Genomic DNA, 14045 nt, shown 5'->3' with positions numbered 1-14045 from the left:
TTAAGAGCTCCTTGGTCTTTATGGTGCCGCTTGCTTGGTGGTGCCCCTTGCTTAGTGGTGTTGCAGACTCTGGGGCCTTTCAGAACAGGTGTATATATACTGAGATCAAGTAACAGATCATGTGATACCTAGATTGCACACAGGTGGACTTTGTTTAAGTCACATAACTTCTGAAGGTAATTGGTTGCACCAGATCTTATTTAGGGGCTTCATAGCAAAGGGGTTCAATTATACACGCACCACTTTTCTGTTTGTAATTCTTTTACATTTCTTGAAACACATTTTTTTTTTAAATTTCATTCACCAATTTGGACTATTTTTTCTATGTCCATTACATGAAATCCAAATAAAAATCAATTTAAATTATAGGTTGTAATGCAACAAAATAGGAAAAACGCCAAGGGGGATGAATACTTTTGCAAGGCACTGTACATGTACTGTGAATTTAACCACTAGTCTATTACCAGTTTGAGGTCTTGACAAAATTGCCAACACTTTTGATTAGTTCAGATTTCTGAGGCATTGAAAACTAATTACAGCTCCAACTTTTAAAGAGGGGCTTGTAATCCTTCAGTCTGGCATGAAAAAAAAATCAGGGAAGTTGGATAAAAGTGTGCATCAATCAAATGTAACAAACCCAATTATTGTCAGCCCTCTCTCCTCTTTTCTCCTCCCCTCAAAGCCAGCCAAGATCTCCCCATGACTCACTAATTACAGACATGTAGAGTCTTAACTAATAACAGCAATTCAATCAGAACACAGCGGCAGAATGCATGCGAGAGGTAAGGCAAGCGCAGCACGGGATAAATAATGACAAACCGCAATTTGGTTGATATTGTTATTTTTACGCTCTGCTTCTTAATAATCGGATCGTAAAATTGCGTTAATTTTCTTGATTCTTGAAGCTTCATGTTTAGTCGTGATGAGTCAATTGTGGCGGGCTCTGGTATGGCTTTCAGAAGGTGGAGATAGGAGGGATGGAGTCATCGTGTAGCCTACAGAATCCCTACAGCACCAGAGCAAACTTTTTTTACAACTCACAGACAACTCCATCCCAACAGATAGACACCACAGAAACGGGAGTGATACGCTCATCGTTGAAGCTAAGTGTTTTTTATAAATCTTTTATAGAGTGAATAATAACAATACACAGGAGTTTTATAGCACTTTTCTAAAATGGCAAATACGGTTTGATGAAACCTGAGGAAGACAGCCGTGAGTCCGTCTGTGTGACTCATAGAGAAGCATTAGAGATCCTAGGGTACTCTTTAACTTCCCCCAGAGTTCCCTGCATGTCTGGGTTTAACATCACTGGGGAGAGTAAAAACTCCTCAACAGAGGGACTAATAAAATGCTAGATAGAGAGAGAGCCTTAAACCATGACATCGTATTGGACAATCAATCAGCCAATTAGCCCTGCCTGAAACTATTCTCAACCAATTGGAAAGGGACCTCTCCCCAGCAGTGAAGTGAAGTGTGGACTGGCAATTTAAAAGTGGTGTACTTCCATTCAATTCGCTCACAGGCCGACAACCATCCTGAGAAATTCAAGTGGAGCACTTTTCAAAGAAAATGACCTAAAAACTAAATAGGAATAACACCTTTTCCAAGGATTTTCAATTAAATATTAGAGCAGTTCTGGGCATTCACAATCACTTATATAGACAAGGTAGAACTCTGTTATAGCACCCAACTGACAGTTAGTACAGCAACTTCATCCTCTATGAATAGACAAAAAGTGTCTACCCCAGAGCAAAGAGGGAATGGTACTTACCAGTATGGTGGAGACAACTAGAGATCTGTTGGCTAAGGAGTCTGTGACGTTGGATGTCTTCCCCTTCTGGTGGTCTGTCATGTTCAAGCCACTAGGAGGGTCCCATGTTCCAATCTGAGGGGAAAAACACAGAAAAACATTAGCATTTAGTGCACTTCAGTTAAATCTTCTACGCAGAAATACTGCACAGGGAAGAGTGTCTATGAGAAAATATGATGTGAGGTGCGTTATTACAAACACGCAACCCCCCCCCCCACACACACACACACACACACACACACACACACACACACACACACACACACACACAGACACACACGCACCTCTTCCACAGAGAGCTAGAGGCAGATCCTGATCCTAGATCAGCTCCTATATCACATCTCGCAGGTTAAGAGTTAAGAGTTCACACTGCTGTCAGCCGTGTCCTAAGGAAATTCTAGGAAATTCTGGGAATGTGTGCTTGAGCTGAAGAGGTGGAGTACTGAGTATATGTGTGTGCATGTGTGTGAGTGTGTAAGGAGGGGCTGGTGGAAGCTGAAAGAAGAAGAGAAGGAGGAGAGGGGCGAGCCTGCAGGGGCCTCTCACCCTGGCTGTGTTATTCTCTTACCCGCTACAGGGCTTCTCATCTCAGCAGACACTCTGCTCTGTAGCACCAACCTACAACAGACACAGCAGTCCTGCTCCTCTCTCTGATGCCCACTACTGAGGCCTTAGAGATGGCTGCTTTGTAATTGTAAATCAACTGTTTAATTCAGACTTCATGAGGCTGGAGGGCTCCTGAAGGTTTTTTCATTAAGAGAGTAAATTATTCATGGAGGCGCAGACACACGCCACAGAGAGGGATGGGGAGGTCAGGAGCAGCTGAGAGGCACACACAGGGAAGCATGTGTGTTAGGAGGGTGTGTGTGTGTGTAGGTTGGATCTGTTGTGTTGACAAGCTTTTGTTTATGAGTTATCTCCTCCATAGATGTGTACACATGGTCATGTATTATAAACATGCACACACACACACACACACACACACACACACACACACACACACACACACACACACACACACACACACACACACACACACACACACACACACACACCCACACACCCCTAGTACCTTCTCCAGTCCATCCTCCTTCAGACTAATGACATCCAGGTCAAAGTCTGTCCTCAAGCCGTTGGTTCTGTTGAAAGTGATCCGCCCAGTCAAGCCATCCCAGTGGGCCTGGAGGAGAGAAAGAAAGAGGTGTAGGAAGCGAGAGAGAGACAGAGAGAGGGAGAGAGAGAGAGAGAGAGAGAGAGAGAGACAAAGACAGAGAGAGGGAGAGAGAGAGAGAGAGAGAGAGAGAGAGAGAGAGAGAGAGAGATTCATCATAACCAAAGAGGAAGAGGTCACACTCATTCTCAGCAAAATAGAGACATTCATTATTCATTAGAGTTCACCTTTTAGCAAAGCACACAAACACACAAAGGTATGCTGCACACACAGACAGACAGGCAAAAAACACACACCCACACACACACTTATTTATTAATACCACACACACAAACTCAATACAGCTTTCTCCAGGACACAGATGCTTTTTGGACATAATTCTGATGGTTGTTTTAGTAACAGTGAGATAGTTATTACCCAATCTGTAATGATACAGGCACTGCTTTGGAATGCTGAAAATTGAGCATAAATGTGGCCCTAAGCACTGAACTCTCTTGTGTTACATTGCACAGCAAGTGTTGAATTCTGTGCCCTTTTCTTAGAGAAGCAGGAGCAACTGTGCTTAAAGCGGATGTTATTTCAGACAGAACCTGTAGTATGACTCATCTAAAGTCATGTTATTACAGGCTCATGAATGTCACATTGTTCCTCTACGTTGGGAAGAGAACGCTAGGTGAAATAAGATTGTGGATTTCTAAGAAATAACTACAATTACATGCCTATGTGGTTGGACATGGTTATGTTGAAAATAACAGTGGAAATTGGTCATAATCTAGGTTTAAATACATTTAAAGAAGTACATATGAAATACATTTTAATAAATCCGTTTTAAATAGATGCAGTATGTTCAGTGTAATGTTAGCCTCTGATACAGTGGTGATTCAGTGATAGTGTAATGTTAGCCTGAGATTCAGTGATAGTGTAATGTCAGCCTGTCATACAGTGGTGATTCAGTGATAGTGTAATGTTAGTCTGTCATACAGTGGTGATTCAGTAATAGTGTAATGTTAGTCTGTCATACAGTGGTGATTCAGTGATAGTGTAATGTTAGCCTGTCATACAGTGGTGATTCAGTGATGGTGTAATGTTAGTCTGTCATACAGTGGTGATTCAGTGATTGTGTAATGTTAGCCTGTCATACAGTGGTGATTCAGTGATAGTGTAATGTTAGACTGTCATACAGTGGTGATTCAGTGATAGTCTAATGTTAGACGGTCATACAGTGGTGATTCAGTAATAGTGTAATGTTAGCCTGTCATACAGTGGTGATTCAGTGATTGTGTAATGTTAGTCTGTCATACAGTGGTGATTCAGTGATTGTGTAATGTTAGCCTGTCATACAGTGGTGATTCAGTGATAGTGTAATGTTAGACGGTCATACAGTGGTGATTCAGTAATAGTGTAATGTTAGCCTGTCATACAGTGGTGATTCAGTGATTGTGTAATGTTAGTCTGTCATACAGTGGTGATTCAGTGATTGTGTAATGTTAGCCTGTCATACAGTGGTGATTCAGTGATAGTGTAATGTTAGACTGTCATACAGTGGTGATTCAGTGATAGTGTAATGTTAGACGGTCATACAGTGGTGATTCAGTAATAGTGTAATGTTAGCCTGTCATACAGTGGTGATTCAGTGATTGTGTAATGTTAGTCTGTCATACAGTGGTGATTCAGTGATTGTGTAATGTTAGTCTGTCATACAGTGGTGATTCAGTGATTGTGTAATGTTAGCCTGTGATTCAGTGATAGTGTAATGTTAGCCTGTAATACAGTGGTGATTCAGTAATAGTGTAATGTTAGCCTGAGATTCAGTGATAGTGTAATGTCAGCCTGTCATACAGTGGTGATTCAGTAATAGTGTAATGTTAGTCTGTCATACAGTGGTGATTCAGTGATAGTGTAATGTTAGCCTGTCATACAGTGGTGATTCAGTGATGGTGTAATGTTAGTCTGTCATACAGTGGTGATTCAGTGATTGTGTAATGTTAGCCTGTCATACAGTGGTGATTCAGTGATAGTGTAATGTTAGACTGTCATACAGTGGTGATTCAGTGATAGTCTAATGTTAGACGGTCATACAGTGGTGATTCAGTAATAGTGTAATGTTAGCCTGTCATACAGTGGTGATTCAGTGATTGTGTAATGTTAGTCTGTCATACAGTGGTGATTCAGTGATTGTGTAATGTTAGCCTGTCATACAGTGGTGATTCAGTGATAGTGTAATGTTAGACGGTCATACAGTGGTGATTCAGTAATAGTGTAATGTTAGCCTGTCATACAGTGGTGATTCAGTGATTGTGTAATGTTAGTCTGTCATACAGTGGTGATTCAGTGATTGTGTAATGTTAGCCTGTCATACAGTGGTGATTCAGTGATAGTGTAATGTTAGACTGTCATACAGTGGTGATTCAGTGATAGTGTAATGTTAGACGGTCATACAGTGGTGATTCAGTAATAGTGTAATGTTAGCCTGTCATACAGTGGTGATTCAGTGATTGTGTAATGTTAGTCTGTCATACAGTGGTGATTCAGTGATTGTGTAATGTTAGTCTGTCATACAGTGGTGATTCAGTGATTGTGTAATGTTAGCCTGTGATTCAGTGATAGTGTAATGTTAGCCTGTAATACAGTGGTGATTCAGTAATAGTGTAATGTTAGCCTGAGATTCAGTGATAGTGTAATGTCAGCCTGTCATACAGTGGTGATTCAGTAATAGTTTAATGTTAGCCTGAGATTCAGTGATAGTGTAATGTCAGCCTGTCATACAGTGGTGATTCAGTGATAGTGTAATGTTAGTCTGTCATACAGTGGTGATTCAGTAATAGTGTAATGTTAGTCTGTCATACAGTGGTGAGTCAGTGATAGTGTAATGTTAGCCTGTCATACAGTGGTGATTCAGTGATGGTGTAATGTTAGTCTGTCATACAGTGGTGATTCAGTGATTGTGTAATGTTAGCCTGTCATACAGTGGTGATTCAGTGATAGTGTAATGTTAGACTGTCATACAGTGGTGATTCAGTGATAGTGTAATGTTAGACGGTCATACAGTGGTGATTCAGTAATAGTGTAATGTTAGCCTGTCATACAGTGGTGATTCAGTGATTGTGTAATGTTAGTCTGTCATACAGTGGTGATTCAGTGATTGTGTAATGTTAGTCTGTCATACAGTGGTGATTCAGTGATTGTGTAATGTTAGCCTGTGATTCAGTGATAGTGTAATGTCAGCCTGTCATACAGTGGTGATTCAGTGATAGTGTAATGTTAGTCTGTCATACAGTGGTGATTCAGTAATAGTGTAATGTTAGTCTGTCATACAGTGGTGATTCAGTGATAGTGTAATGTTAGCCTGTCATACAGTGGTGATTCAGTGATGGTGTAATGTTAGTCTGTCATACAGTGGTGATTCAGTGATTGTGTAATGTTAGCCTGTCATACAGTGGTGATTCAGTGATAGTGTAATGTTAGACTGTCATACAGTGGTGATTCAGTGATAGTCTAATGTTAGACGGTCATACAGTGGTGATTCAGTAATAGTGTAATGTTAGCCTGTCATACAGTGGTGATTCAGTGATTGTGTAATGTTAGTCTGTCATACAGTGGTGATTCAGTGATTGTGTAATGTTAGCCTGTCATACAGTGGTGATTCAGTGATAGTGTAATGTTAGACGGTCATACAGTGGTGATTCAGTAATAGTGTAATGTTAGCCTGTCATACAGTGGTGATTCAGTGATTGTGTAATGTTAGTCTGTCATACAGTGGTGATTCAGTGATTGTGTAATGTTAGCCTGTCATACAGTGGTGATTCAGTGATAGTGTAATGTTAGACTGTCATACAGTGGTGATTCAGTGATAGTGTAATGTTAGACGGTCATACAGTGGTGATTCAGTAATAGTGTAATGTTAGCCTGTCATACAGTGGTGATTCAGTGATTGTGTAATGTTAGTCTGTCATACAGTGGTGATTCAGTGATTGTGTAATGTTAGTCTGTCATACAGTGGTGATTCAGTGATTGTGTAATGTTAGCCTGTGATTCAGTGATAGTGTAATGTTAGCCTGTAATACAGTGGTGATTCAGTAATAGTGTAATGTTAGCCTGAGATTCAGTGATAGTGTAATGTCAGCCTGTCATACAGTGGTGATTCAGTAATAGTGTAATGTTAGTCTGTCATACAGTGGTGATTCAGTGATAGTGTAATGTTAGCCTGTCATACAGTGGTGATTCAGTGATGGTGTAATGTTAGTCTGTCATACAGTGGTGATTCAGTGATTGTGTAATGTTAGCCTGTCATACAGTGGTGATTCAGTGATAGTGTAATGTTAGACTGTCATACAGTGGTGATTCAGTGATAGTCTAATGTTAGACGGTCATACAGTGGTGATTCAGTAATAGTGTAATGTTAGCCTGTCATACAGTGGTGATTCAGTGATTGTGTAATGTTAGTCTGTCATACAGTGGTGATTCAGTGATTGTGTAATGTTAGCCTGTCATACAGTGGTGATTCAGTGATAGTGTAATGTTAGACGGTCATACAGTGGTGATTCAGTAATAGTGTAATGTTAGCCTGTCATACAGTGGTGATTCAGTGATTGTGTAATGTTAGTCTGTCATACAGTGGTGATTCAGTGATTGTGTAATGTTAGCCTGTCATACAGTGGTGATTCAGTGATAGTGTAATGTTAGACTGTCATACAGTGGTGATTCAGTGATAGTGTAATGTTAGACGGTCATACAGTGGTGATTCAGTAATAGTGTAATGTTAGCCTGTCATACAGTGGTGATTCAGTGATTGTGTAATGTTAGTCTGTCATACAGTGGTGATTCAGTGATTGTGTAATGTTAGTCTGTCATACAGTGGTGATTCAGTGATTGTGTAATGTTAGCCTGTGATTCAGTGATAGTGTAATGTTAGCCTGTAATACAGTGGTGATTCAGTAATAGTGTAATGTTAGCCTGAGATTCAGTGATAGTGTAATGTCAGCCTGTCATACAGTGGTGATTCAGTAATAGTTTAATGTTAGCCTGAGATTCAGTGATAGTGTAATGTCAGCCTGTCATACAGTGGTGATTCAGTGATAGTGTAATGTTAGTCTGTCATACAGTGGTGATTCAGTAATAGTGTAATGTTAGTCTGTCATACAGTGGTGAGTCAGTGATAGTGTAATGTTAGCCTGTCATACAGTGGTGATTCAGTGATGGTGTAATGTTAGTCTGTCATACAGTGGTGATTCAGTGATTGTGTAATGTTAGCCTGTCATACAGTGGTGATTCAGTGATAGTGTAATGTTAGACTGTCATACAGTGGTGATTCAGTGATAGTGTAATGTTAGACGGTCATACAGTGGTGATTCAGTAATAGTGTAATGTTAGCCTGTCATACAGTGGTGATTCAGTGATTGTGTAATGTTAGTCTGTCATACAGTGGTGATTCAGTGATTGTGTAATGTTAGTCTGTCATACAGTGGTGATTCAGTGATTGTGTAATGTTAGCCTGTGATTCAGTGATAGTGTAATGTCAGCCTGTCATACAGTGGTGATTCAGTGATAGTGTAATGTTAGTCTGTCATACAGTGGTGATTCAGTAATAGTGTAATGTTAGTCTGTCATACAGTGGTGATTCAGTGATAGTGTAATGTTAGCCTGTCATACAGTGGTGATTCAGTGATGGTGTAATGTTAGTCTGTCATACAGTGGTGATTCAGTGATTGTGTAATGTTAGCCTGTCATACAGTGGTGATTCAGTGATAGTGTAATGTTAGACTGTCATACAGTGGTGATTCAGTGATAGTCTAATGTTAGACGGTCATACAGTGGTGATTCAGTAATAGTGTAATGTTATCCTGTCATACAGTGGTGATTCAGTGATTGTGTAATGTTAGTCTGTCATACAGTGGTGATTCAGTGATTGTGTAATGTTAGCCTGTCATACAGTGGTGATTCAGTGATAGTGTAATGTTAGACGGTCATACAGTGGTGATTCAGTAATAGTGTAATGTTAGTCTGTCATACAGTGGTGATTCAGTGATTGTGTAATGTTAGCCTGTCATACAGTGGTGATTCAGTGATAGTGTAATGTTAGCCTGTAATACAGTGGTGATTCAGTAATAGTGTAATGTTAGCCTGAGATTCAGTGATAGTGTAATGTTAGCCTGTAATACAGTGGTGATTCAGTAATAGTGTAATGTTAGCCTGAGATTCAGTGATAGTGTAATGTCAGCCTGTCATACAGTGGTGATTCAGTGATAGTGTAATGTTAGTCTGTCATACAGTGGTGATTCAGTAATAGTGTAATGTTAGTCTGTCATACAGTGGTGATTCAGTGATAGTGTAATGTTAGCCTGTCATACAGTGGTGATTCAGTGATGGTGTAATGTTAGTCTGTCATACAGTGGTGATTCAGTGATTGTGTAATGTTAGCCTGTCATACAGTGGTGATTCAGTGATAGTGTAATGTTAGACTGTCATACAGTGGTGATTCAGTGATAGTCTAATGTTAGACGGTCATACAGTGGTGATTCAGTAATAGTGTAATGTTAGCCTGTCATACAGTGGTGATTCAGTGATTGTGTAATGTTAGTCTGTCATACAGTGGTGATTCAGTGATTGTGTAATGTTAGCCTGTCATACAGTGGTGATTCAGTGATAGTGTAATGTTAGCCTGTCATACAGTGGTGATTCAGTAATAGTGTAATGTTAGCCTGTCATACAGTGGTGATTCAGTGATTGTGTAATGCTAGTCTGTCATACAGTGGTGATTCAGTGATTGTGTAATGTTAGCCTGTCATACAGTGGTGATTCAGTGATAGTGTAATGTTAGCCTGTAATACAGTGGTGATTCAGTAATAGTGTAATGTTAGCCTGAGATTCAGTGATAGTGTAATGTTAGCCTGTAATACAGTGGTGATTCAGTAATAGTGTAATGTTAGCCTGAGATTCAGTGATAGTGTAATGTCAGCCTGTCATACAGTGGTGATTCAGTGATAGTGTAATGTTAGTCTGTCATACAGTGGTGATTCAGTAATAGTGTAATGTTAGTCTGTCATACAGTGGTGATTCAGTGATAGTGTAATGTTAGCCTGTCATACAGTGGTGATTCAGTGATGGTGTAATGTTAGTCTGTCATACAGTGGTGATTCAGTGATTGTGTAATGTTAGCCTGTCATACAGTGGTGATTCAGTGATAGTGTAATGTTAGACGGTCATACAGTGGTGATTCAGTAATAGTGTAATGTTAGACGGTCATACAGTGGTGATTCAGTGATTGTGTAATGTTAGTCTGTCATACAGTGGTGATTCAGTGATTGTGTAATGTTAGCCTGTCATACAGTGGTGATTCAGTGATAGTGTAATGTTAGACTGTCATACAGTGGTGATTCAGTGATAGTGTAATGTTAGACGGTCATACAGTGGTGATTCAGTAATAGTGTAATGTTAGCCTGTCATACAGTGGTGATTCAGTGATTGTGTAATGTTAGTCTGTCATACAGTGGTGATTCAGTGGTTGTGTAATGTTAGCCTGTGATTCAGTGATAGTGTAATGTTAGCCTGTAATACAGTGGTGATTCAGTAATAGTGTAATGTCAGCCTGTCATACAGTGGTGATTCAGTAATAGTGTAATGTTAGCATGTCATACAGTTGTGATTCTGTGATTGTGTAATGTTAGCCTGTGATTCAGTGATAGTGTAATGTTAGTCTGTCATTCAGTGGTGATTCAGTGATAGTGTAATGTTAGCCTGCGATTCAGTAATAGTGTAATGTTAGCCTGTCATACAGTGGTGATTCAGTAATAGTGTAATGTTAGCCTGTGATTCAGTAATAGTGTAATGTTAGCCTGTCATACAGTTGTGATTCAGTGATTGTGTAATGTTAGCCTGTGATTCAGTGATAGTGTAATGTTAGCCTGTCATACAGTGGTGATTCAGTGATTGTGTAATGTTAGCCTGTGATTCAGTGGTAGTGTAATGTTAGCCTGTAATACAGTGGTGATTCAGTAATAGTGTAATGTTAGCCTGTCATACAGTGGTGATTCAGTGATAGTGTAATGTTAGCCTGTCATGCAGTGGTGATTCAGTGATAGTGTAATGTTAGCCTGTCATACAGTGGTGATTCAGTAATAGTGTAATGTTAGCCTGTCATGCAGTGGGATTCAGTGATAGTGTAATGTTAGCCTGTCATACAGTGGTGATTCAGTGATAGTTTAATGTTAGCCTGTCATACAGTAGTGATTCAGTGATAGTGTAATGTTAGCCTGTCATACAGTAGTGATTCAGTGATAGTGTAATGTTAGCCTGTCATACAGTGGTGATTCAGTAATAGTGTAATGTTAGCCTGTCATGCAGTGGTGATTCAGTGATAGTGTAATGTTAGCCTGTCATGCAGTGGTGATTCAGTGATTGTGTAATGTTTTCTGTCCTACAGTGGTGATTCATTGATTGTGTAATGTTAGCCTGTCATACAGTGGTGATTCAGTAATAGTGTAATGTTAGCCTGTCATGCAGTGGTGATTCAGTGATAGTGTAATGTTAGCCTGTCATACAGTGGTGATTCAGTGATAGTGTAATGTTAGCCTGTCATACAGTGGTGATTCAGTGATAGTGTAGGGAAAGAGGGATACCTAGTCAGTTGTACAACTGAATGTATTCAACTGAAATGTGTCTTCCGCATTTAATCCAACCTCTGAATCAGAGAGGTGGGGAGCATCCACATCATCTGCCCCATCTGCCCCACATCATCATTGCTCAGGGGCAGAACGACAATTTACCTTGTCAGCTCGGGTATTCGATACAGCAACCTTACAGTTACTGGCCCAATGCTCCTACCCGCCAGGCAGTGATAGTTCAGTGTTAGCCTGTGATACAATGGCCATGCAGTGATAGTTCAGTGTTAGCCTGTGATACAGTGGTCATGTCGTGATAGTTCAGTGTTAGCCTGTGATACAATGGCCATGCAGTGATAGTTCAGTGTTAGCCTGTGATACAGTGGCCATGCAGTGATAGTTCAGTGTTAGCCTGTGATACAGTGGCTAGGCAGTGATAGTTCAGTGTTAGCCTGTGATACAGTGGCCATGCAGTGATAGTTCAGTGTTAGCCTGTGATACAGTGACCATGCAGTGATAGTTCAGTGTTAGCCTGTGATGCAGTGGCCATGCAGTGATAGTTCAGTGTTAGCCTGTGATACAGTGGCCAGGCAGTGATAGTTCCGTGTTAGCCTGTGATGCAGTGGCCATGCAGTGATAGTTCAGTGTTAGACTGTGATGCAGTGGCCATGCAGTGATAGTGTAATGTTACCCTGTATGTCACTCTGGATCGACAGTGCAGTGGTGTATAAAGACCATCAGGCCAAACAGTGGTGTCATTTATGAGGGCTGGCTGGTGTCCACCCTAGTACTGGTCCACAGGCTTAGAGAGAGAGAGCACTAGAGGTGGCGAGATGTGAGATTATTTGCGCGGCGGTTCGAGACGAAGAGCTTTAATATGTCATTCCTCCCTCCCCACCCTCCACACACGCCACCCCCACAGCCGGGAGCAGTGTGAGTGTTCTGGTGATATCTCACAGAGCAAACAGAACAGAACAGGGTAGCTTGGCTTTACAGACCCTAAATATAGCCTGGGCTATATATCTTTAACTGCCTAACAGACAGACAGGGACGTTTGGATTAACCACCCCAGTTTCCAGAATCTATATAGCACACTGAGGAATAATTAGCCCAGATTAAGATCATGTAGACCCATTCTGTAGGGACATGATATGAAAACAGAGAGACAGGTTTAAGATTAAGATGGTTGCAGTAGAAACAAAGCATTTCTCTTTCATTTACATTGATTTCTTTGATTGCCCCCCTGTCACCATCCAGCTTGTCTCTCTGAATGTCTCTCTTGTGTCTCTCTCCTATGTGTGTTGTAGGTGTTCTCTCGCTCTTTCATGCTCTCTCTCCTATGTGTGGATAGGCTGTCTCTCTCTCTTTCATTCTCTCTCTCCATGTCCATCCTTCCCCTGCCTGTCCAGTGGGCCCGTGTGTAATGTATAATACTACGTACCTCTTTGATGAGGGCCATGAATCTGTTCCCAAAGCGCCAGGGTTTGTGTCTGTTGCACTGTAGGGAGCTGACAGTGATCTGCTGAGACTGCTGCACGGCCACGGCCACCACGTGCACGGCATCGTACATGAGCGCAGCGTCCGTCTGGAAAACAACAGAGAGAATGTAGAATTTAAATGTTTTATACTGAACAAATATATAAACGCAACACGCAAACAATTTCAAGGGTTTTACGGAGTTACAGTTCATAAAAGGAAATCAGTCAATTGAATTAAATAACTTATGCCCTAATCTATGGATTTCACATGACTAGGCAGGAGCGCAGCCATGGGTGGACCTGGGAGGGCATAGGCCCACCCACTGGGGAGCCAGGCCCAGCCAATCAGAACGAGTTTTACCCCAAAAAAGGGCTTTATTACAGACAGAAATACTCCTCAGTGTCATCAGCTGTCCGGGTGACTGGTATCAGATGATCCCGTTGACGAAAAGGCTGGATCTGGAGGTCCTGGACTGGGGTGGTTGCACCTGGTCTGTAGTTGAGAGGCCGGTTGGACGTACTGCCAAATTCCCTAAAATTATGTTGGAGTCGGCTTATATTAGAGAAATGAACATTACATTCTCTGGCAACAGCTCTGGTAGACATTCCTGCAGTCAGCATGCCATTTGCACGCTGCCTCAAAACCTGAGACATCTGTGACATTGTGTGACAAAACTGCACACTTTATGTTAGGTGGATGGATTATCTCGGAAAAGGAGAAATGCTCACTAACAGGGATGTAAACAAGTGGCCAACATTTGAGAGAAATGTGCTTTCTGTGCATATGGACATTTCTGAAATCTGGGACCAACACTTGTTGCGTTTATCAGTCTGTTGTCCCCACTTGCTTCAAGATGTCCACCATTGTTCCTGTACCCAAGAAAGTGAAGGTAACTGAACTAAATTACTATTGCCCTGTAACACCCACTTCCGTCATCATGAAGTGCTTTGAGAGGCTCGTTAAGGATCACATCACCTCTGCTGTT

At 41.1% G+C, this 14045-nt stretch overlaps 1 protein-coding gene across 3 annotated transcripts in view; it reads right to left on the bottom strand.

Annotated features, from left to right (window-relative positions):
• LOC135520429 (glutamate receptor ionotropic, kainate 2) overlaps positions 1–14045 on the bottom strand; it is a 237227-nt gene that overhangs the window by 82933 nt on the left and 140249 nt on the right. For all 3 annotated transcript variants that reach the window (XM_064945988.1, XM_064945990.1, XM_064945989.1), the window contains exons 8-10: positions 13023–13166; positions 2886–2993; positions 1775–1888 (exon numbers count right to left, since the gene is read on the bottom strand). In XM_064945988.1, coding sequence (XP_064802060.1) covers positions 1775–1888; positions 2886–2993; positions 13023–13166 — 366 coding nt within the window. The remainder of the gene's footprint in view (positions 1–1774; positions 1889–2885; positions 2994–13022; positions 13167–14045) is intronic.

The sequence above is a fragment of the Oncorhynchus masou genome, chromosome 29 (genome assembly GCF_036934945.1).
Source record: "Oncorhynchus masou masou isolate Uvic2021 chromosome 29, UVic_Omas_1.1, whole genome shotgun sequence".
Taxonomy (NCBI): Eukaryota; Metazoa; Chordata; class Actinopteri; order Salmoniformes; family Salmonidae; genus Oncorhynchus; species Oncorhynchus masou.
This window is presented reverse-complemented; position numbering and strand designations above follow the sequence as displayed.